This window comes from Podarcis gaigeae (assembly GCF_964106915.1).
Source record: "Podarcis gaigeae genome assembly, chromosome: 8".
NCBI classification, from domain to species: Eukaryota; Metazoa; Chordata; class Lepidosauria; order Squamata; family Lacertidae; genus Podarcis; species Podarcis gaigeae.
This window is the reverse complement of record NC_139684.1, coordinates 84,429,330-84,451,246: the sequence shown is the minus strand read 5'-3', so window position 1 is coordinate 84,451,246 and position 21,917 is coordinate 84,429,330. Positions and strand designations below refer to the sequence as shown.

The 21,917-nt window shown below is 50.2% G+C and overlaps 1 protein-coding gene across 4 annotated transcripts in view; it reads left to right on the top strand.

Moving 5' to 3' along the window:
- ACTN4 (actinin alpha 4) overlaps positions 1 to 21,917 on the top strand; it is a 133,089-nt gene that overhangs the window by 89,183 nt on the left and 21,989 nt on the right. For 2 of the 4 annotated variants that reach the window (XM_083753704.1, XM_083753706.1), the window contains exons 8-11: positions 1,829 to 1,914; positions 12,839 to 12,931; positions 13,927 to 14,157; positions 15,737 to 15,884. In XM_083753704.1, the coding sequence (XP_083609830.1) occupies positions 1,829 to 1,914; positions 12,839 to 12,931; positions 13,927 to 14,157; positions 15,737 to 15,884 (558 nt within the window). Of the gene's footprint in view, positions 1 to 1,828; positions 1,915 to 2,804; positions 2,891 to 12,838; positions 12,932 to 13,926; positions 14,158 to 15,736; positions 15,885 to 21,917 lie in introns of all 4 variants that reach the window. The other 2 variants (XM_083753707.1, XM_083753705.1) reach the window with 1 other exon arrangement.

Sequence of the window (21,917 nt, the reverse complement as noted above, 5' to 3'; positions counted from 1 at the left end):
TCGAAAGAACGAGTCTCCTCCATGCAAAGTGGTACAGTCCCTTTGCTCAGGACTCTGCCACCTTATAATAATAATAATAATAAATTATTTATATCCCGCCCTCCCCAGCCGAAGCCGGGCTCAGAGCGGCTAACAACAGTAAAGGTGATACAGTTTACATAAAATCACAATCAATTAATTGAAATACATTCTAAAATCAATTCATTCTAAAATCAATTCAGAATCAAATTAATGGCAACCATTGGGCTAGAGTTCTGTGAGGATTACCAAAGGAAGGGGGTCAGACTGTGCCTTGGCCAAAGGCCTGGTGGAACAGCTCTGTCTTGCAGACCCTGCGGAAAAATGTCAAGTCCTGCAGGGCCCTAGTCTCTTGTGACAGAGCTTTCCACCAGATCAGGGCCACAGCCAAAAAAGCCCTGGCTCTGGTTGAGGCCAGCCTAACCTCCCTGTAGCCCAGGATCTCCAAGATGTTTTTGTTTGAAGACCGTAAGGTCCTCCATGGGACATACCAGGAGAGGCGGTCCCATAGGTACAAGGGTCCTAGGCCGTATAGGGCTTTAAAGGTTAAAACCAGCACCTTGAACCTGATCCTGTACTCCACCGGGATCCAGTGCAGCTGGTATGGCACCGGGTGAATGTGATCCCGCGGTGAGGACCCCATAAGGAGTCTCGCCGCGGCATTCTGCACCTGCTGGAGTTTCTGGGTCAGCTTCAAGGGCAGCCCCGCGTAGAGCGAGTTACGATAATCAAGTCTGGATGTGACCGTTGTGTGGATCACAGTGGCTAGGTCAGGGCGAGAGAGGTAAGGAGCCAAATGTGCCTGTATTTATCTGCAGACAGATTTCCCCGTTCCAGGGACGCGGGGAACCTGGCTCACAACTCAGTCTGACTGATCTTGCTCAGGTTCTAGATCATGGCGGGTGGAGAAGACACCTTTTGCTCTCTGGATATTGCTAAACTATGCCTCCCAACAGTTCAAGCAAGCGTGGTCAATGGCAAGGCATGATGGGAGTTGAAGTTTAGCAACCTCTGGAAGGCCAAAGTTTCCCCACCTCTGCTATGGATGGTGAATCCCACCCCTGGTTTCTGAAGTGAGCCATGGGCCTCCTTAAGGAGCCATGGGAGAAATTCTGCCCAGCTCCTTCAAGCTCATACTTTGCTTGTGATTTGGTGGAGCCGAGGGGGAGGACCAGTCTGCTGCTGCCCAATCAGACACTAGTGTGGCCTTCAGTTCACGGGACTGACAGCTAGTGGAGCAAAACCCCTGTTGTTGCTGTTTCGTTCGGCTTCCTTAGCATTCCTTTCTAAGGGGCTTTGGACATATAATGCAGGCCTTCCTCCCTGAAGCCCTGGGATGAGGGCAGGAAAAGCCCCGCAGCGAGGGAGCCACACCCCGAAACAAACCAGGAACGCTCGGATTCCAGTGGGTGTCCGCAGAGTTTTATTAGATGTGCCTGGCACAATCTCTGCATTCAAAGTTCTTTTTTGGAGGAAAGGGCAAGCGAGAAGCCACTGCAAAGTCGTAAAAACTCTTCAGCCTTTAATAGGCCTTCACATCAGTTGTGTGTGCAGCCTTGAGCTCTGGCAGTATAAATCTCAGATCCTTGGCTTTAGTTCCGTGCTGGACAAGTTAACTTCCAGTTCTGGCTCACTTGGTAACTTGTAACATTGACTTCTTGGCCTTGACTTTCCCTGGGCTCAATCTTTGCCTACAGGTGGACACCAGAGCTGTGGCAGATTTTGCTAGAGCCAGCAGATCATCAAGGAACAGGGGACGGGGGAGAGTTTTGCCTCCTGGTATCTTTAATGCTTCTTGTTCGCTTTTCAGACATTGTCAACACGGCCCGGCCCGATGAGAAGGCCATTATGACCTATGTTTCCAGCTTCTACCATGCCTTCTCTGGCGCTCAGAAGGTACCAGACATGGCTGAGCCTCTACTGTTAACAGCTCCTCTTCCTTCCAGCGCCCTGTTGCTCTCCTGACTTCTCGTGCCGAGGGCAGCTACTTGCAGAACATTGGGAACCCAAACCTCAGCTAGCTCAGGGTCTGACATCCAGGGTTCAACACAAGATCATAATGAGCCAGAAATCTCTTTGCTTTCAAATATTATTTGGGAGACTCCCAACGGTTGGAGTCGAAGCCGCTTGGTCTGCCGGGTTTCAGGGAGGGCTGCCAAGCAATCAGCATTTTCATGGATTAATTATCCACCTCCTTACAAATTATATGTGCAAATTATATTCAGATGTATTTGTTTTCCTGTACTTCTGGAATATATTTGCAAAGCCTCACTTCAGATGCCCTTTTGAGAGGCTGAAGGAAGTGCAAGAACTTGTTATTACAGTAACACGCCGGAACCAAAATAGCTTCTCAAAATAAGCAAGGGAACCCGTGAACTCTTAAGCCCAACCATTTAAAATTGGGCAGCCCCACCAATGCATCAACCGAGACTTTGGTTGATCGTAAATACACTCCCTGGGGTGTAAGCCCCGTTGAACACACCAGCGTTTCCTTTTGAGTAAAGAGGCACCGAGTTGCGCAGCGAACCAGTTGTCTTGCAGTCCTAAGAGCTCTTAGGAGCAGAGCAGAGAGTCCTTTGGAGTTATCTTGGAGAGTTTACAGGGCTGCCCGAATCAAGGGCGACGTTTATTTCCGCAGAGCCCTGTCCCAGCTGAGGTTTGGGTCCCTGTCCGGAGCGAAGGCTTGCCCCACCCCTCCTCTGCTGCATGCCAGAGGGGGAGCCGGGACGATCTTGCATTGTGCCCTTGATTTTGCTTCCCTTTTTTTTCTCTTTCCTCCTGCGCAGATATTGTAGGCACGCTCAGGCCCGATGAGAAGGCCATCATGACCTACGTCTCCTGCTTCTATCACGCTTTCTCTGGGGCTCAGAAGGTGAGCTTTGCCTGGGCGGGGCTGTCTGCTGCTGCTGCTGCTGCTTTTACCTGGCTAGTCTAAACCGCCTCTAACATGTTCCTCACCCACTTTCCGGAGCGCAGGGTTTACATTTGCATGAAAGGGCATGCCTGCGGAGGGTCAACTAGGCCGGGAGGCGGAGTGGCTTTGAATTTTTGTTTCGTTAAAAATCCAGGTGGTAAACTAGGAATGCATCAAGCCCCCTGCGAGACTGAAAGCCTTCTGGCTCCCCGCAAAAATTCTCCAGGCGAGGAGCAGCTTCTAGATTTGCTTTAATCGTCACCTCTGCCAGAATACTGTGCAACTCTGTTCCTAGCTGTATGCAAGCAGTGGAGTTCCCAGGGTGTGGCATTGGCTTTCTGGAGAGACCTCCAGAAAAGTCTTCCTTGAAATAATCACCTTCTGGTTGAAAAAAGGCCATTTAGGCTTGGCTGTTGGGTCTCCTCCCTGTCCAGGGCTTGTTCTATAGCTAGGAGCAAAACCTGGTTGATAGCCTCAGTCATCAGTACCCTTTGCCAACCTGCCGCCCTGTTGGACCACAACTCCCGCCAGTGCCAGGCAGCAGTTTGGCAAAGGCTGCTCTGAAGTTTCTGCTTTAGCCACGGGTGCTCTTGCAATAATGCGCATATTCTGGGACTGAACTGGCAACGGCCCCTGAGCTGAGTTCTGAACCAGGTAGGTAGCTCCTCCGAATGTGTTGTGTGCCCCACTGCAGCCTTTTCCCTGCCTGATGCTTTCCTGATGTTTTGGACTACAACTCCCATCTGCCCCAGCCGGCGGGGTCACGGATGATGGGAGTTGTAGTCAAAAACATCCGCTGGTCACTGGCTGTTCTACAGCAATGAACAGCGTTCGTCTGCAGTGATACTCAAGAGTCGTTCAGTGCAATTTCTGATGTCTCCATCCTAATATGAAAGGGCAGGATAGGGGGACTGAGTACGAACTGTAACACCCCGAGAGCCTTAGCTCTTTTTAAAAAAATCCTAACAGAAGCAAGCTCCTAGTCCTTAGTGTTTTGAAGGCTTGGCTCTGTTTGGGGAATCCCTGGCAAAAATAAACTTGCCATCCTCTGACTTCTGGGTGGCTTTGCAAGTCCACATTGCGGTCCTGTGCTTCTCCTGACAGAAGCTGAGTAAATGGTGAAAAATATACCACATTTTTTCGTATATAATACACCCCTCTGTATAACACGACCCCTGTTTTGGGGGACTCCAAATACAGAAGTCCCCCATATGCACTATCCGTGCATAAGACGACCCCCAATTTTAAACTTGAAAATATAGTCTTATATATGGAAAAATGCGGTACTTAGGAATGTCAATTTGCCTGCTTTGCATATTTTATGCAGGTTGCAGAAGTTCCAATTTTCGGGTGTAGAATTCTGATCTAGCTTTCCCCCTTTTTGTGCAGTCAGTGTGTACCCCTCTTCTGCATCCCAACCCAATCCCCTCTCTCCTCCCTCCCCTCTGCTCTGGATTATAAACAAGCCTATTGCCATCATTGCACAGAGCTGGGAAGATGGCAGATCTGTCTTCCAAGTCAGCGTCTTCAGGGGTCTCCCTGCCTCTCGGGCTACGCAGAACTCCTTGCTTTAGGCACCACCATTGACAAATTCTCCCTGCCCTTCCCACCTACGCTTCTGGCTTTTAGCTTCCTTCATTCCTGTCCCCCTGGCCAGATTTCTGGACTTCTCAGTCGACATTTTACTTCGGGGAAAAATAAATTAAAACAATTTTTTAAAAAAGATAGTTTAAAAAGACTCACCTTAAAAACCTAAAAACTCCTTTAAAAGAACAAGGTCTTCAAAAAAGTTAAAGAAAGTCTTTAAATGAATCCTTCCAGAAGAATTTAAAAATTATAATATAGCACCTTAGAAACCGGAAGAGTAGTTTAATGGGAAGGTTAACCTTCGTCCTTCCGTATCAAATGCCTTCTTGCATTTCTGCAAGATGCACCGCCTTTGGCTCGTGTGTCAGGCTGCCAATGTTTAATTTCCTGAAAGCATTCCCGGTCTTTGGCGGTGGCTCCCTCCCTTTTTTAAAAAAAAAAATCCTCTCTGCAGCCCAGGTTATGAGGTGGCGGCTGCCAGTTATTTTCATAGCTTAGGTAAAGGGTAAAGGGACCCCTGACCATTAGGTGCAGTCGTGACTGACTCTGGGGTTCTGGTGCTCATCTTGCTTTACTGGCTGAGGGAGCTGGTGTACAGCTTCCGGGTCATGTGGCCAGCATGACTAAGCCGCTTCTGGCGAACCAGAGCAGCACACGGAAACACCGTTTACCTTCCCGCCGGAGTGGTACCTATTGATCTACTTGCACATTGATGTGCTCTTGAACTGCTAGGTTGGCAGGAGCAGGGACCGAGCAACGGGAGCTCACCCCCTTGCGGGGATTCAAACCACCGACCTTCTGATCGGCAAGTCCTAGGCTCTGTGCCACCCGTGTCCCCTTTCATAGCTTAGCAGGGACATAAACCTGGGTCTCCCTGGTCTAAGTCCAGTACTCTAACCTAGGCCTGGGGGATCTGTGGTGCTAGACTACAACTCCCATCACCCCTAACCAACGGCTGAACTGTCTGGGGCTGATGGGAGTTGGAATCCCAACGACCCATGTTCCTCACCGCTGCTCTAGCCATTATACTACTCTGCCCCTTGTTGTTGTTTTTCTCTCTCTTTAAAAGCCATCGTTCTTGCTTTTCCTTCACCCTGCCCTCTGAAAGGTATCCCACTCAGAGCTCTCCTAAAAGCAAAATTCCCAAGGGGTTAAATATTCTGCTTCTGTCTTCTGACCTCAGATCCGAACGGGCAAATATTGTGTTGTGGCCTTCATCTGTGAAACTTCCTTTCAGTGCCTCGGTCAGGATCCTGCCCTCATAGTCCATAATAGTTCATCTGGAATAGCCTGGAGACCCCCTGCGGCCTTGTTCTCACAAACCACAGATGCTTTCTCCTTTCTCCCCACATTCATTGAAACAAATTTGGGGGGGTAGGGAAGTACAGACTTCAGCTGACTTGATTGCCTGACTGATTTGAAGGCATTTAGGGTTAATTCTCCTGCCAACCTAGCAGTTTGAAAGCACGCCAGTGCAAGTAGATAGATAGGTACCACTCCGGCAGGAAGGTAAACGGCGTTTCCGTGCGCTGCTCTGGTTCGCCAGAAGCGGCTTAGTCATGCTGGCCACATGACCCGGAAGCTGTACGCCGGCTCCCTCGGCCAATAAAGCAAGATGAGCGCCGCAACCCAGAGTTGGCCACGACTGGACCTAATGGTCAGGGGTCCCTTTACCTTTACCTTCGGGTTAATTCACCCATATTAAGTGAATTTCCCCATCAGTCTGTGTGGAATCGGCAAACTAACCCGATCCTGTAATTACCGTATTTTCCTGTGTATAAGATGCCCCCATGTATAACACACACCCTATTTTGAGGGATTCCAAATTAAGAAGACAGCCCTCAGCACTACCCGTGTATAAGACGAGCCCCAATTTTAAACCTATTTTTTTTGTTAAATAAATCCTAGTCTTATATACCTAAAAATACGGTAATCCATTTCCCCCAAATTAGTGACAGGGCAGCAAAGCCCCTGTTTTGTAAGGCTCGAAGCAAGGAAAGCTCAAACCTGCACTCAGAGGAGTCTGGCGGTCTCTGATGGCTGCAGACCCCGGCAAACATCCATTTGTATTTTTTATTAATGCAGTTTGTAGGCTGCCTTATCGCTAATGTTCTCTGGATATATATATATATATATATTTAATCCTTTAAAAAAAAAGGATGCAACCAGTAACACAATATTAAAATCGCAAATCACTTCAAAACAGAGGAAAGGAAATTTGCCGCGGCAAATCTATTTAAAATAAAGGGCCGAGGAATTAAAAACCCACAGAGCCAGAACGCTAGAAGGCTGTGGATGTTGTCAGATGAGCGTCTTCGGTGGGTGGGTGAAAACAGCTGGATCCTTCTGGATCCTTTGACCGTCCGGAAAAAAAGTAATCGGGCTTTTGCCGGCAGCTCTGGGCAGACTCTCAGGTTGCACGAGGGAGCTAGCTTGCAGGAAACGTCTCTGCGTTAAAAAGAAAAGAAGTTTTCACTGCCTGCCTCTGGCCGCCAGCGAAAGCTGGAAGCTTCGCTCAGCATGGAAGGCAAAAAAGAGCCATGCCTAACGCGGGGAGAGAAATGACCTCACCCAAACACTCCGATGGATGCTTTTGAAAAGGCGTTCTTGTCTTATGTGGGTTTTTCTGTAGCTTGTTCCCCCTCCAAACCTTAAGCATGTTAGATCTGCCACCGAACTTCAGCCAAGTGTTTTCCATTAAAGCTTGGCGTTAATTTATTGGCTCCGAACGTGTAAATCCTTTATAGGCAGGAAGCGGAGCTCCCCCTTTCTCTGGCCGAGCAAATCGTCCTGCATATTCCAGCTGGAGACGAGGGTCAGACTCTTCCCTCCCCTATAAAAGCCTGAACTTGATTGCACCCGGGGTGCTGCATTTGCAAGCGTGCCCTCCCCTTGGTGTGGGTGGGTGTGTTTGCTGGGGTGCGGGGAGCTGGACTGTGTGAATTTATAGCCTTGCCAATCTTTTTTTTTTATGATTGTCCTTTGTGTCTGATCCCAGGCTTTGGAGCTCAGCTGGCAAGTTCTCCCCATCAGCTGGGATTGATTATTCGCCTTGTAACTGCTTTCTCTCTGGCATGCCTCTGTGTGTGTGTGTGTGTGTGTGTGTGTGTGTGTGTGTGTTCACGGACTCCAAGTTGTTTGGGAAGCTTGTCTGGGAGCATGCTAAATTAGTGGACTGAGGAACCCAGGCCGATCCGCTGCACCCCGTATGTTTTGGAAACCAACCAATTTAGCTTTTCTAAATCAGACTGCCGGGTCAGGTCAACCCTGCTGCAGAAGGCAGCTCAAATCACTCTACAGTGGCACCTCGGGTTAAGTACCGTATTTTTCGCTCCATAAGGCGCACCGGACCATAAGGCGCACCTAGTTTTTAGAGGGGGAAATCAAGAAAAAAAATATTATTTCCCCCAGCCCCAAAGAGAGGCCGGGAGAGGCGGTGCGTGGTTATGGCAATTCCCCCAGCTCCCGCAAAAGCCCACAGGAGCTGCGCACCCTTTAAGGAGCACACGGCTCCTGCAGGCTTTTCTACGAGGAGGGAGAAGGGGCTGACTGGCCGCGTCAGTCTGTTCTCCTTCCTGAGGGCCTTTCCCGCCTGCATTCGCTCCATAAGACGCACACACATTTCCCCTTACTTTTTAGAAGGGGAAAAGTGCGTCTTATGAAGCGAAAAATACAGTCCTTAATTCGTTCCGGAGGTCTGTTCTTAACCTGAAGCACCACTTTAGCTCATGGGGCCTCCCGCTGCTGCCGCGCCGCCGGAGCACGATTTCTGTTCTCATCCTGCAGCAAAGTTCTTAATCCGAGGTACTATTTCTGGGTTAGCGGAGTCTCTAACCTAAAGCGTCTGTAACCCAAGGTACCACTGTACTGTGCAGCCTTTTCCCCGCCCCAACCCAGCATCTTCCAGATGTTTGGGGAGACACCTCCCGTCTGCACCGCTTTCGGGGAACGCCGGTTTATGGGGGGGGGGACACACACGGCAGGTCAGGATTGCCAGTTGATTTGCCGCAGATCACTGATTAGCAAGAGTTTCTGACTCCCAATAATAATAACAATTTTTTATTTATACCCCGCCCTTCCCGGTTCAGAAAACCGGGCTCGGGGCAGCTAACAACAAATTTAAAACACTTAATTGATGCAACAAAAAACCCAGCATAAAACGTGAATAAATTCAGAATTCAAAAATCAATTTGGGGGGGGGGGAATCCATCCAATAAACATTAGATGATCACCAGGGCTAGCTGGCTAAGTTAGTCCTCTTTGGGCCAGCGAGGAGACCAGGGGAGAATTAGCTGTGGGATCTCAGAGCGGGTAATCTTCATAAAAAGGGGAGGAGGGGAAGGAAGGGGAATAAAAGATCAGGCTAAGTTCAAATTGGAAAGCCAGGCGGAATAGCTCTGTCTTACATAGTAAAATGCAGAGGGAGAAAAGCGTTGTGTCTCCGTCCTCCCCCAACTGAATTAGACTGCTAGAATTCCTGATCTGGTAGTAACTCACATTTTTTTTAAAAAAATGTGCTTATTTATTTGTTGCATTTGTGATCCCACCTTTTTCTCTCTCCGATCTCACAACAACCTTGCGAGGTAGGTTAGGCAGTGACTGCACCAAGGTCACCCAGTGAGTTTCGTGGCTGAGTTGGGATTCGAACCCTCGTCTCTGCCCTCTGGCCATTGTGCCGCAGGTTGTGCCAGCGTCTGGTTCCATCAGTACGACGCGGACTCTGTGCCCCCCATTTTTGATCTTGCCTCCAGCTGGTCGGCATTAGAGTTCTGGTGAAAAGGCCAAGCGAATCTTCTTCCAAGCCTGCAGTTTGTGCCTTGTTTGCAGCACACAGGCACAGCTGCGCAGGGATGTGTTTGAGGTCCCTGGTGACCTCCAGCGCTTGATTCCTAAGAGACAACATTCCCCCAAATTCCCCGTCACCTGCGATCATTTGTCATGCAGGCTGAGGCTGATGACAGCAAGGTGGTCCAAAACAGCTGGAGCTGGGCAAGGCTTCTGTACAATATTATAGACCCTGGATGCCTTAATTTTTCAGGGAACCAGAGTAAAGTTACAGGGAACCAGGCAGAGGGCCTTCTCGGTGGTGGCGCCCTCCCTGCGGAACGCCCTCCCACCTGATGCCAGGGAGATAAAGAATTACAGTGGTACCTCGGGTTAAGTATTTAATTCGTTCCAGAGGTCCATACTTAACCTGAAACTGTTCTTAACCTGAAGCACCACTTTAGCTGATGGGGCCTCCTGCTGCCGCCGGAGCACAATTTCTGTTCTCATCCTGAAGCAAAGTTCTTAACCTGAAGCACTATTTCTGGGTTAGCAGAGTCTGTAACCTGAAGTGTATGTAACCCGAAGCGTATGTAACCTGAGGTACCACTGTACACAACTTTTAGGACTCAGCCCTGTTCAGGGAAGTTTTTCATGTCTGACATTTTATTATTTTTTATATTTTCCTGGAAGCTGCCCAGAGTGGCCGGGGAAACCCAGCCAGGTGGGCGGGGTCTAAACAATAAAATAATAATAATAATAATTATTATTATTATTACTCCTCATGCTGTTCTCCCCCCCCCCACTGCATCTCAAAGTCCTCCTAGAATTGTGACTTTACGACAGCACCAGTGGGAAGCACCACTTAACTGTGATGTGGTTAAATAAGAGAATTCTCCCCTATACAGAGTATTTCACCTTCTGCCACTTCCTCTGATGGACCTATTGCCATTTTGGTTCAAACTTCCATTTAAAAATAGAATACATTGCAGCGGCATTGTAGTTAAGCAATAGTCCGGAGGGCCAAAGGTTCCCCATCAAATGTGCGGCTTATCCTCTTTTTTTTTCTCTCTCTCTCTCTCTCCTAGTAGAGCAAATATATATATTTTTATTTTCCTCTGAATATCCTATTCTGTTGGCAACTCATTTCTTCCATGGCTCTCTCCCTCTGCCCGTCCTTCTGTAGACCCTCTCCACCCTTTCTCTTGAAGTCTGGCTTCCATCTCCTCCCCTTGGACTCTCTCTGCTCCTTGCAAGGTACTCGATCTCTTGACTTCCCCCCATCCCATGGCTTCTGTGTTACCTCCCCCCCCCCTGCTTTCTAGTAAGATAGGGCCACCACTGCTTGTTCCAGAGGCTCTGTGTGTGTGTGTGTGTGTGTGTGTGACTGATTTTCTAAAAATATTTTACCACTGCTATTACGCTTTCTTTTTCCTTTAAAGAAAAATATTTCTGTAACTGTCACTTCTCTCTCTCTCTCTTTTTTTTTACATGGTTGCGTTTTTTGGGGTTGATGTATGCTGGTCTGAGCGCTCTCTTTTATCAGAAAGGCAGGATAGAAAACATTCAATAGTACTGAATAAGGATAGACTGGGTTGTGCTGTTTAGGAAAGCCTCTTGTCGATTGAAATGAAATGTTGAGGATGTTGAGGAGAGCTAGTGTGGTGTAGTGGTTAAGAGCAGTGGACTCGTAATCTGGGGAACCGGGTTTGCTTCCCCGCTCCTCCACATGCAGCTGCTGGGTGACCTTGGTCACTTCTTCTCTGAAGTCACACTTCTCTGAAGTCTCTCAGCCCCACTCACCTCACAGAGTGTTTGTTGTGGGGGAGGAAGGGAAAAGGAGAATGTTAGCCGCTTTGAGACTCCTTAAAGGGAGTGAAAGGCGGGATATCAAATCCAAACTCTTCTTCTTCGGGGAGATAAGAGCTCCCCAAAACCAAGCCGCTGAAAATCTGTGGAGCACATCGCAAAGAAATGAAAGACAGGGAAACCAGGACTAAACATAATAGACATAACTTTACTGAAACCTAAACTGTAGTAAAGACGAGCGGTAGATCTGAACCTCTTCCGTAGATGCCAAATCCTAGATAAGAACATGACGATCTGGTTCAGACGTACCTCTCTTGGCTTATTAAGCTGAGGTATGTGTGTCCCTTTGCACCCATGTGCTCTGTCCTTTCTCCTCTCCTTCCCTCCCTCCCTCCACTGCAATTTGCTGCTTCCCGGTTTAATTTAACCATGGTTTCCCCAATTCATCCTGAACCAGGAAACCATGGTTACCCGGATTGGAACCAAGTTCAAACCATCCCCTCCGTATCCCAATCATTATTTTTTTCTATATTTTTCGGCTCAGACTTAATGGGAGACCGTAGCTAATTAGTTCAGGATGCGCTGTCGTTGCTACGCACAGGGAACGGAGAAGGGAAGGACATGGCTTGGCTTGGCTTGGCTTGGCTTGGCACGCTGAGATGCGTACATCCAAACCGGGCGACCGTCATCTGCGGAGTGCGGAATGCAATGGAAGAGCACGCTTGCGCTTAGCTCCAAGGGAGGTTGGCTGGGTCACCCCTTTTCCGTAGGAACTTCAACTGTACTCAAAAGTGCAGAGGTCTGACGGGTCTGCAAACCTCAGGCCTAGCTCGTAACTTACACTAGTAGCTGCAGGGCTAGAGTGTTAGCTGCCTTGTCCATAAATACCGTATTTTTTGCTCTATAGGATGCACCCGACCATAGGACGCACCTTGTTTTAGAGGGGGAGAACAAGAAAAAAATAATCTCCCCCTCTCTGCTCCACGCCCCTTCAACGAAGCGGCAGGAGAAAAGGAGCCCCTTCCATTTCTCCTCCCGCTTGGCTGAAGGGGTGCTGCACAGCTCTCCCTCTCTGGTGAAGCCAGGAGAGTCTTGCTGTCCCGGCTTCAGCAAAAGGAACCCGAAGCCTCCGGAGTGCAGCAGGAACTCACACTGCACTCCGAAGGCTTCAGGCGGCTATCCCGGAAGCCTGGAAAGCAAGAGTGGTCAGTGCGCACCGACCCCTCTCGCTCCCCAGGCTTCAGCGAAAGCAACGCAAAGCCTCCGGAGTGCGGAAGGAGTGCTCCTTCTGCGCTTCGGAGGCTTCGTGTTGCTATCGCTGAAGTCGAGCCTGCATTCGCTCCATAGGACACACACACATTTCCGCTTAATTTTTGGAGGGGAAAAAGTGCGTCCTATAGAGCGAAAAATACGGTAAGTTGCTATCCTGGGGGTTACGGAAGGGTGGGTTACAAATGGGGACGAGACCTGTGCAGCCTCCGGGCGACGCTTGGGTACGCCACAAGAGTCTCTCAACCCACCTTGGCTTCTCTTCGAAACCACGCTCTGTCTGCCTGCGGCTGCACCCGGCGGGCTCTGCAGGGCTGCTCTGTCTCGCCACCTCCTTTCCACGCTGTGCCTCGGCTCCAGGCCGTTCTGTCGCCGCTGTCGTTTTCATGTGTTTGATTTGCCTGCTTGTTTCTCGTACCACCATTTCCTCCATGTTGGTTTTCCCTCCTCTCCCCCCACCCCCAAACCCCCCCACAGGCTGAGACGGCTGCAAACCGGATTTGCAAAGTGTTGGCCGTGAACCAGGAGAATGAGCACCTGATGGAAGACTACGAGAAGCTGGCTTCCGACGTAAGTGTGAGGAGGCCCCCTTCCCCTTGCGAGTCCCATGGGGCAAGCGCCGAGGCTGCCAGACCTCCCTAAAGATTGTGGCATCCAGATTTGGGGGAGGCGGGTAAGGCTGCCAGTGGCTGCCCGCCATGTGCCTCCAGGGTCAGATGCTCCAGCCATGCTGGAAACCACCGGCTGGAGAGACCGGTCATGTTCTGGCCGTGCTTCAGAGTTTCCTGCAGGGTTTCCCACGTACCTACGGGACCGCCTCTCCTGTTATGCCCCGCGGAGGACCTTAAGGTCCACAATACCATGGAGGTCCCAAGTCGCAAGGTGGTTAGATTGGTCTCAACTAGGGCCAGGGCCTTTTCAGTACTAGCCCCGACTTGGTGGAACGCTCTGTCACAAGAGACCAGGGCCCTGCGGGACTTGACATCTTTCCGCAGGGCTTGCAAGACAATGCTGTTACGCCTGGCCTTTGGTTTGGACTCAGTCTGACCCTTACGTCTTCCCTCCCCTTACGGTTTTGATTTATGGGCTACTTTTGAAATGAGGCTGCTTTTTAAATTGCATTTTAAATTGGTTCCCCCCCCCCATTATGTTTCCATTGTAATTTTACTGATGTTAGCCGCCCTGAGCCCAGCTTTGGCCGGGGAGGGCGGGGTATAAATAAATATTATTATTATTATTATTATTATTATTATTATTATTATTATTATTATTATGCAGCTGGTCACTGTGAGAATAGGATGCTGGCCTGTGATTTGCCACTCAGCTGTCCTTAATGTTCTTATGTGGGAGCTGTTTTGTGAAGCAGTTTTGTCCCACTTGGGCCACCATAAATGGAATTATGGTTGCCATAACTGGCTGAGCAGAGTGCAGGAACTGGGCCTGTCGCAGGTGGTCCCTGGGCTTTGCGGAGGGCGGTGGCGAGGAGCCACTATATCCCTGGGGCTGTTGCCCTTGCTGTCGTTGACCTCCGTCTCTCTCCTCCACCCCGCCAATCCGATCCTCAGCTGCTGGAGTGGATTCAGCGCACCATCCCCTGGCTGGAGAACCGCGTCCCGCAGAAGACCATACAGGAGATGCAGCAGAAGCTGGAGGATTTCCGTGACTACCGGCGGGTTCACAAGCCCCCCAAGGTGCAGGAGAAGTGCCAGCTGGAGATCAACTTCAACACCTTGCAGACCAAGCTGCGGCTAAGCAACCGGCCAGCCTTCATGCCCTCCGAGGGGAAGATGGTCTCGGTGAGTGTGCCCGCTTAAAAAAGCAGAAGGGAGCCGATAGGGTGGCAGAGTGGAGTTCCAGGTGGTGTTGGGTGGGTGCCCTGCACCTCCAGAGTCTGAATTGGTTCAGCTTTGGGCCAACAGAGCAATTAAAGGTAGCCTAACTTCTGCCGCCTATGCTCTGGTAACCTCTAGGTTAGATTACTACAGGTCAGGGGGAAAAACAATGCTGTCCAGGGTTGTAAAGACTGCGGAGAGAATAATTGGGTGCACTCTCCCTAAGGTAAAGGTAAAGGGACCCCTGGCCATTAGGTCCAGTCGTGGCCGACTCTGGGGTTGCGGCGCTCATCTCGCTTTATTGGCCGAGGGAGCCGGCGTACAGCTTCTGGGTCATGTGGCCAGCATGACTAAGCCGCTTCTGGCGAACCAGAGCAGCGCACGGAAACGCCGTTTACCTTCCCGCCGGAGCGGTACCTATTTATCTACTTGCACTTTGAGGTGCTTTCGAACTGCTAGGTTGGCAGGAGCAGGGACCGAGCAACGGGAGCTCACCCCGTCGTGGGGACTCGAACCGCCGACCTTCTGATTGGCAAGTCCTAGGTTCTGTGGTTTAACCCACAGCGCCACCCGTGTCCCAACAGAGCAATTGGGTTGGAGTTAATGTCAAATCTCAATTTGGCTGCAAATGCACCATAGAGCCAGAATCACTGGGTGTTTTCCCCATCCTTGTGTCCCTTTAATCTGCAATATGCGGACGCTGGCCTATATTCCAAGGCTGTTGTTAAGGTTGCTGTGACAATGTATTACTCAATCAACAAGAACTCAATGACATGTACAGTCAGGTGCCTCTTCCAGTGTCTCTAAACGGCAGAGCAGCCTTTTCCCTAACCTGCTGCCCTCCAGCTCTTCCTGGCTCCATCGGGCCCAGCCAGCTTGGAGTCCAAAACAGCCGGAAGACACCAGCTTGTCGGGAGCAGTGGGTGGTCATCCAGTAGCTACGTACAGCCCCTTGCTCTATGTTTACGAGCGTGTGTGCCTGCAAGATTAAGGGAGAGCCCAGCGGACCCCCAGATAGGACAGGCAGAAGTCCTAAGAGGAAGCGATGCTCAGACTGCATCTCTTCCCCAACTCACCTGCCTTCCGTTCCCTAGTCAATCCCAATGGGTTTGCAACGAAGGCAATTAGAACAATTTCAGAAATGCTATTAGAAGCTATTAAGCGGAACTGATGTCTTTGTCTTGCTGTGTTTCACTTCTCGGTTGCTTAGGGTGGTTTATATATACAGTTGTACCTTGGTTCTTGAACGGCATCCGATCCAGAATTCCGTTCGACTTCCGAAAGCGTTCGAAAACCAAGGCGCAGTTTCCAGTTGGCTGCAGGAGTGCTCATGGTGCTCTTGCATCATTCCCCCCCAAAAAATATAGTCTGGCCCCCCACAAGCTCTGAGGGACAGTGGACTGTCCCCCTGCTGAAAAGGTTTGCTGACCCCTGATCTACAGCCACCTGGGGGAGAGGGTTAGCCTGAGCTGAGACATGAGATGCAAGTGCAGAAGTGTTACAATGCTGAACGTTTCCCTCTCCCCCCAAAAAACCTCCCCAGGACATCAATAATGGCTGGCAGCACTTGGAGCAGGCGGAGAAAGGCTACGAAGAGTGGCTGCTGAATGAGATCCGAAGGATGGAGAGGCTGGACCACTTGGCCGAGAAGTTCAGGCAGAAGGCGTCGATCCATGAAAGCTGGACCGAAGGTGAGCTTAAGGATGCAGGATGCTGCCTTGTGCCAAGCGAGGCAGCTGGCTCATCTGTCATCTGCGCTGACTGGCAGGGTCCAGAATTTGAACCCGGGGCATTCTCTGAATGCAAAACACAGCTTTTTCCCGTGCATGTAGGACACACAAATAACACACCCAACGTCTGCGACTAGCAACAGACAGCCTTTCCCGCTACTGCTGTCCAGGTACAGCAATGGGGCCCGCCTAATGTCAATAGGCAGGGAGTTCCAAAGCACAAAGGGAATGACTCTTAAAAAAATAAAACGCAGGGCAGTAATTATTATTATTATTATTATTATTATTTATTATTTATACCCCGCCCATTTGGCTGGGCTTCCCCAGCCACTCTGGGCGGCTTCCAAAAAGATATTAAAATACTGTAATACATCAAACTTATAAAAGCTTCCCTAAACGGGGCTTCCTTCAGATGTCTTCTAAAACTTTGGTACTTGTTTTTCTCTTTGACATCTGGTGGGAGGGCGTTCCACAGGGCAGGCGCCACCACCGAGGCCCTCTGCCTGGTTCCCTGTAACTTGGCTTCTCGCAGTGAGGGAACTGCCAGAAGGCCCTCAGTGCTGGACCTCAGTGTCTGGGTAGAACAATGGGGGTGGAGACGCTCCTTCAGATATACTGGGCCAAGGCCGTTTAGGGCTTTCAAGGTCAGCATCAACACTTTGAATTGTGCTCGGAAACGTACTGGGAGCCGATTCAAGACCGATGTTATATGGTCTCGACGGCCGCTCCCAGTCACCAGTCTAGCTGCCTCATTCTGGATTAGTTGTAGTTTCCGGGTCACCTTCAAAGGTAGCCCCACGTAGAGCGCATTGCAGTACTCCAAGCGGGAGATAACCAGAGCTTGCACCACTCTGGCGAGACAGTCCGCAGGCAGATAGGGTCTCAGCCTACGTACCAGATGGAGCTGGTAAACAGCTGCCCTGGACACAGATTTGACCTGTGCCTCCATGGACAGCTGTGAGTCTAGAATGACTCCCAGGCTGCACACCTGATCCTTCAGGGGCACAGTTACCCCATTCAGGACCAGGGAGTCTTCCATACCCGCCCACCTCCTGTCCCCCAAAAACAGTACTTCTGTCTTGTCAGGATTCAATCTCAATCTGTTAGCCTCCGTCCATCCTCCAACCGCCTCCAGACACTCACACAGATACTGCATGGAGTTCAAATCCTGCAGGTCAAAGGCATGGAGTGAATTAGTGGAGTCCTGCCATGCTCCCTTCCACTACGTTCTACCCAAGTGCCCCCCGTGACGGTGCTGGTGGCTGTGTGTTTCCAGGAGAGAGGTTGGCTTCCCTGGGGGGGTACCGCTGCCTTTTTATTAAACGCCTAGCCTCCAGCCTCTTCCAGTCTGGCCAGATGTCAAGGCGCGAGGGCCGAACCTTCCAACATGGCAGCTGCGGGTCTCGCCCCGTAGAGAAATGCCATAATCTCCCCTTCTGGAAGGAATGTGCTGGGTGGAATGTTGTTCTCATAGGGTTGGGGGAAAGAACATTGCCGGGTTGGGGGGGTGTAAACATAATTTAGCTTGCGCAAGTATGTGGAAGGGGGGGCGGAGGGCGCTTACAGCTGCGCAGAAGCGATCTGTTTCTGCTTTTCCATGGGTTTTGGCAGCGACGGAAATAATTGAAAGAAGAAAAGGGAGCTGAGTGGCCGTCTGGTTTTTCTTTGGTTGGGGGGCGGGGAGCCAATGAACCAATGAAACTTGCCTTCCCCAGAGCCAGACATTTCGTCCCCTAGCCTGGTGGTGTTTTCTGAGTGCCAGCAACTCGGCAACACAGCCTGGGTTTTCTGAGCTCTCCCACTGCGTACGTACCCGCCCCCTTAACCCAGGCTGCTGAATGGGATCACATTCGCACCCGGCTCTCCCCGCAAGGCAGCTCGCAAAATAGCTCGAGGGTCTTCCTGGGAGCCACTGCTCCCTTCCTCACGTGTGACCTTGTCGCATAGACTGAACGCGAAATGCGCTAGCAGCTCGGACACCGGGCAGAGAGTGTCTTCTTCTAACCAGGTGCCTGTGAAGCCTGAAGAACTCATTGCCACAGGGGTGGCGGCCGCCTGCAAGGGCAGCTTTTATTAGAAGAAAGGGGAACAAGAGGAGGGAGGTGGAGACTCTTCTCATCCTCCTCATGAGACTCCCCAGGGAACGGTTGGCTAACTGCTGCCGGAGACAGAGCGCTGGGTTAGGCCAGTGTTGACTCAGATCCAACGTGACATGTCCTATTTTATTTTTCATGCCTGGAGGGAATTCAGGGGGAGTAGCTGCTGTTAAATAGCTGCTCTTAGAGCATTGGGGTATGCATATGCTGATATGTGTGTGTGTGTGTGTATACACATATACATACATACATACATACATACAGTGGTGTCTCGCAAGACGAAAAGAATCCGTTCCGCGAGTCTCTTCGTCTAGCGAAGCAAGCCCATTGAAGGCTTAGCAGATTAGCTCTATTAGCGGCTTTTAGCAGCTTTTAGCGGCTTATCGGATAAGCGGCTTAGCGGCTTAGAAAAAGGGGGGGAAGGGGAAAAAAACCGCAGGAACTCGCAAGACATTTTTGTCTTGCAAAGCAAGCCCATAGGAAATTCGCTTTGCGAAGCACCTCCAAAACAGAAAACTCTTTCGTCTAGCGAGTTTTCCGTCTTGCGAGGCATTCGTCTTGCGGGGCACCACTGTATAGCTCACTGGTGCAAGACGGTCTGGGCACGTGATACCAATCCTGGCCTGACTTCACAGGCTACCAATTAGTTTGCAGGCTCAGTTAAAAATGCAGGTTTTGGAACTTTAAAGCCTTAAACTGCTTAGGACCCGTACGAACCAACCCAGACCCTGCCATCATCATCTGAGGCCCTTCTTCATGTGTGTCCTCCACAAGAAGTCTGGAGGGCAGCAAGACGAGCTTGGGCCTTCTCAGTGGTGGCTCCCTATTTGCTCTACCCAGGGAGGCTCTTCTGACACCTTCATCGCATATCTGTAGGTGCCAGGAAAGGCAAAAACATTACTTTTTAACCAGGCCTTCTACTTTTAACTTATTTATGGCCCTTTTTTGCAATGAGATGGTTTGATGCAACAGGGTGTTTATGCTGGTTTTAATGTTTATTTGTTCTGCTTAAAATATTATAAGTCTCTTTTGAGTTGCCATGGGAAAAGAGCAACCAATAAAATTAATTAATTAAAGGTAATAAAATATTCCCGTATGACCTTGAGCACCAGAGACCCGCCCCCCTCCATCTTGCCATCACACGAATCAAGGTAGCTGCAAAAGGAGCTTACAGATGAGCTGAGATTTAAGAAGGGCACATTTAAGAAACAAGAAAGGGGAAATCTCAAAGGAAGAATACAAACTAGTAGTCAACAGTTGCAGCGAGAAGGTCAGGCGGGCCAAAGCTCAGAATGAACTCGGGCTCGCAAGACAGGTTGCAAATATTTTTCTTCTTCCTCTGCAGCCGCACCAGTTTTTTCTGGTTCCTCCCACCTATATTTCTTGTTGGTCTGCCTTTGTGCCTTCAGTATTTTGCCTTTAAGAAGCTCCCATCCATCTTGGACTCCTCTCGGAGTATTTCTGACCTTGGGACTTTCACCCAGTAGTTATTTTGGGCTTTTTGAAACCAGCCTCCTTAAAGTCCAGAGTGTGTTTTCTGACTACACTCCGCTTTCCCTTCTTGCCTGAGTATGATAAAACCTAAGAGGACTTGGTACAGTGGTGCCCCGCAAGACGAATGCCTCGCAAGACGAAAAACTCGCTAGACGAAAGAGTTTTCCGTTTTTTAGGTGCTTCGCAAGACGAATTTCCCTATGGGCTTGCTTCGCAAGACGAAACGCCTTGCGAGTTATTGCGAGTTTTTTCCTCCCCCCCCCTTTTCTAAGCCGCTAAGCCACTAATAGCCGCTAAGCCGCTAATAGCGCTAAGCCGCTAATAGCCGTGCTTCGCAAGACGAAAAAACCGCAAGACGAAGAGACTCGCGGAACAAATTAATTTCGTCTTGCGAGGCACCACTGTAGCTTCCTTCCAAGGTTTCCTGTACTTCCAGCTCTGCAGTTCTGGGATTCTGTGAAATAATGGCAGGCAGGGAAGAACAATGACTGACCTACGCAGTGCTTGGGCTTCCTGAGAATCTTAGTTTTTGTTTGGGTGGTTGGCCAGTATCTACTCCTTGCCCCTCTTTCTGCCTCTCTGCTTGATAAGTTGGAAAGGCATTGCTGGCCATGTCAAACCCATACCCTCCAAAATTTCTCGCTGAAAAGAGGGACTTCCTAAGGAAAAGCGGGACATTCTGGAATCAAATCAGAAACTGGGGCGGCTTCTGTAAACCCGGGACTGTCCCTCTGTTATAAACAAAATTTGCCCTTGTTTCCCTTATACATAGGATCCCTATTGGTAGGAGAGAATAACAGAGGCCAACCAGAGAATATTGAGAAGCATAGCAGCTAGTAAGCCTGATCTTTATTCATCTGTTGCAACAGGGTGCTCCCCTTACCACACGCAGGAGGGAGGAGGAAGCCAGAACAGTGGCGCGCAAGGCCTTATATAGACAGTTTAAATTCCCTGCCCTGGAGCTCAAGACCACCCCTCCATACATCATACATACACCACAGAAGGGGTGTAACCTAAGACCACCCCCCAGATACATCAGAGCTACATCACAGAAAAGGCAGTCTACAGCAGAAATCTGAGTGACTTGTTTAGCTCTTGTCTGCCAGCTTACCTGTTTAATGGTCACTTGATTGGATTGCCTGGGGAGCCTGGCCAGTCTTTTGTAATGATAAATACTTAGTTCCTGAGCCAGGTCACAGGCACACACCCTATTCATATCTTAAATGTGCCCTTAAGACAGGATTTGTGAAGGAAAAGACAATGGGGAGGCTTTTGACCTTGCAGAGAAAACATTTCAGTTTGGGAATCAAAAATGGTTTCGGGTCAGTCTTCCTGTGCTGATCGATGTACGTGCTTGGTTGGGACACTTATGAACATTTAACATATATCTAAGACCTCAAAATTCCTATCACACCGGCAAACCATACCAGACTGGACTTAGCATCATACCTAACACTTTGCAGTGCCAGCCTGACTCCAGTAGGAGTTGCCCAGCCTTTTGTGTGTGTGGGTTTTGTTTAAGAAGCTACTACACCCTTCCAACGAGGAGGAGCCTGCAGGCCCAGAGAGCTCTGCTATGTCTCCTGTAAGCCCAAGACCAGTTGTTGATCTCCTTGGGTTCTGGCTGCAGTCCTTTTGTTTCCCGCCCTATTCTTAGCCGAGCCTGGGAAGGGTGGAAGTCTTATCAGCCTCACTGCAGCTTCCTGTTGGGCTTGGTCAATCACATGGCAAATTCCTTTCTCCTTGCAGCAAAGGGGAGGAGCCCCGCCCATCCAACCACCTCCCTCCCTCCCCCCCCCAACTTGGCTCATCCATCAAAGTGGGGAGTCGGTTGCTATAGGAGGCCCAGTGTGGCCCCAGACTGTTCCTTAGTGGTGATGTGGGGAGGGGAGAAACTGGAAGAAGGAACTCATTTGGTGCTAAGAAACGCCAAAGAGTCCCACCTAGGCAGCCGCAGGCAGAGCAGGAAGGTAACCAAAACTCTGTTTCTCAGCCAGTTGACATGCGATCTCCTGAGGCAGTTCTAGCTGTGCTTGGTTCTCTTTTGCACTTATTAAAGGTAAAGGGACCCCTGACCGTTAGGTCCAGTCGTGGCCGACTCTGGGGTTGCGGCGCTCATCTCGCTTTATTGGCCGAGAGAGCCGGTGTACAGCTTCCGGGTCATGTGGCCAGCATGACTAAGCCACTTCTGGCGAACCAGAGCAGCGCACGGAAACGCCGTTTACCTTCCCGCTGGAGCGGTACCTATTTATCTACTTGCACTTTGACGTGCTTTCGAACTGCTAGGTTGGCAGGAGCAGGGACCAAGCGACGGGAGCTCACCCTGTCACAGGGATTTGAACCGCCGACCTTCTGATCGGCAAGTCCTAGGCTCTGTGGTTTAACCCACAGCGCCACCCGCGTC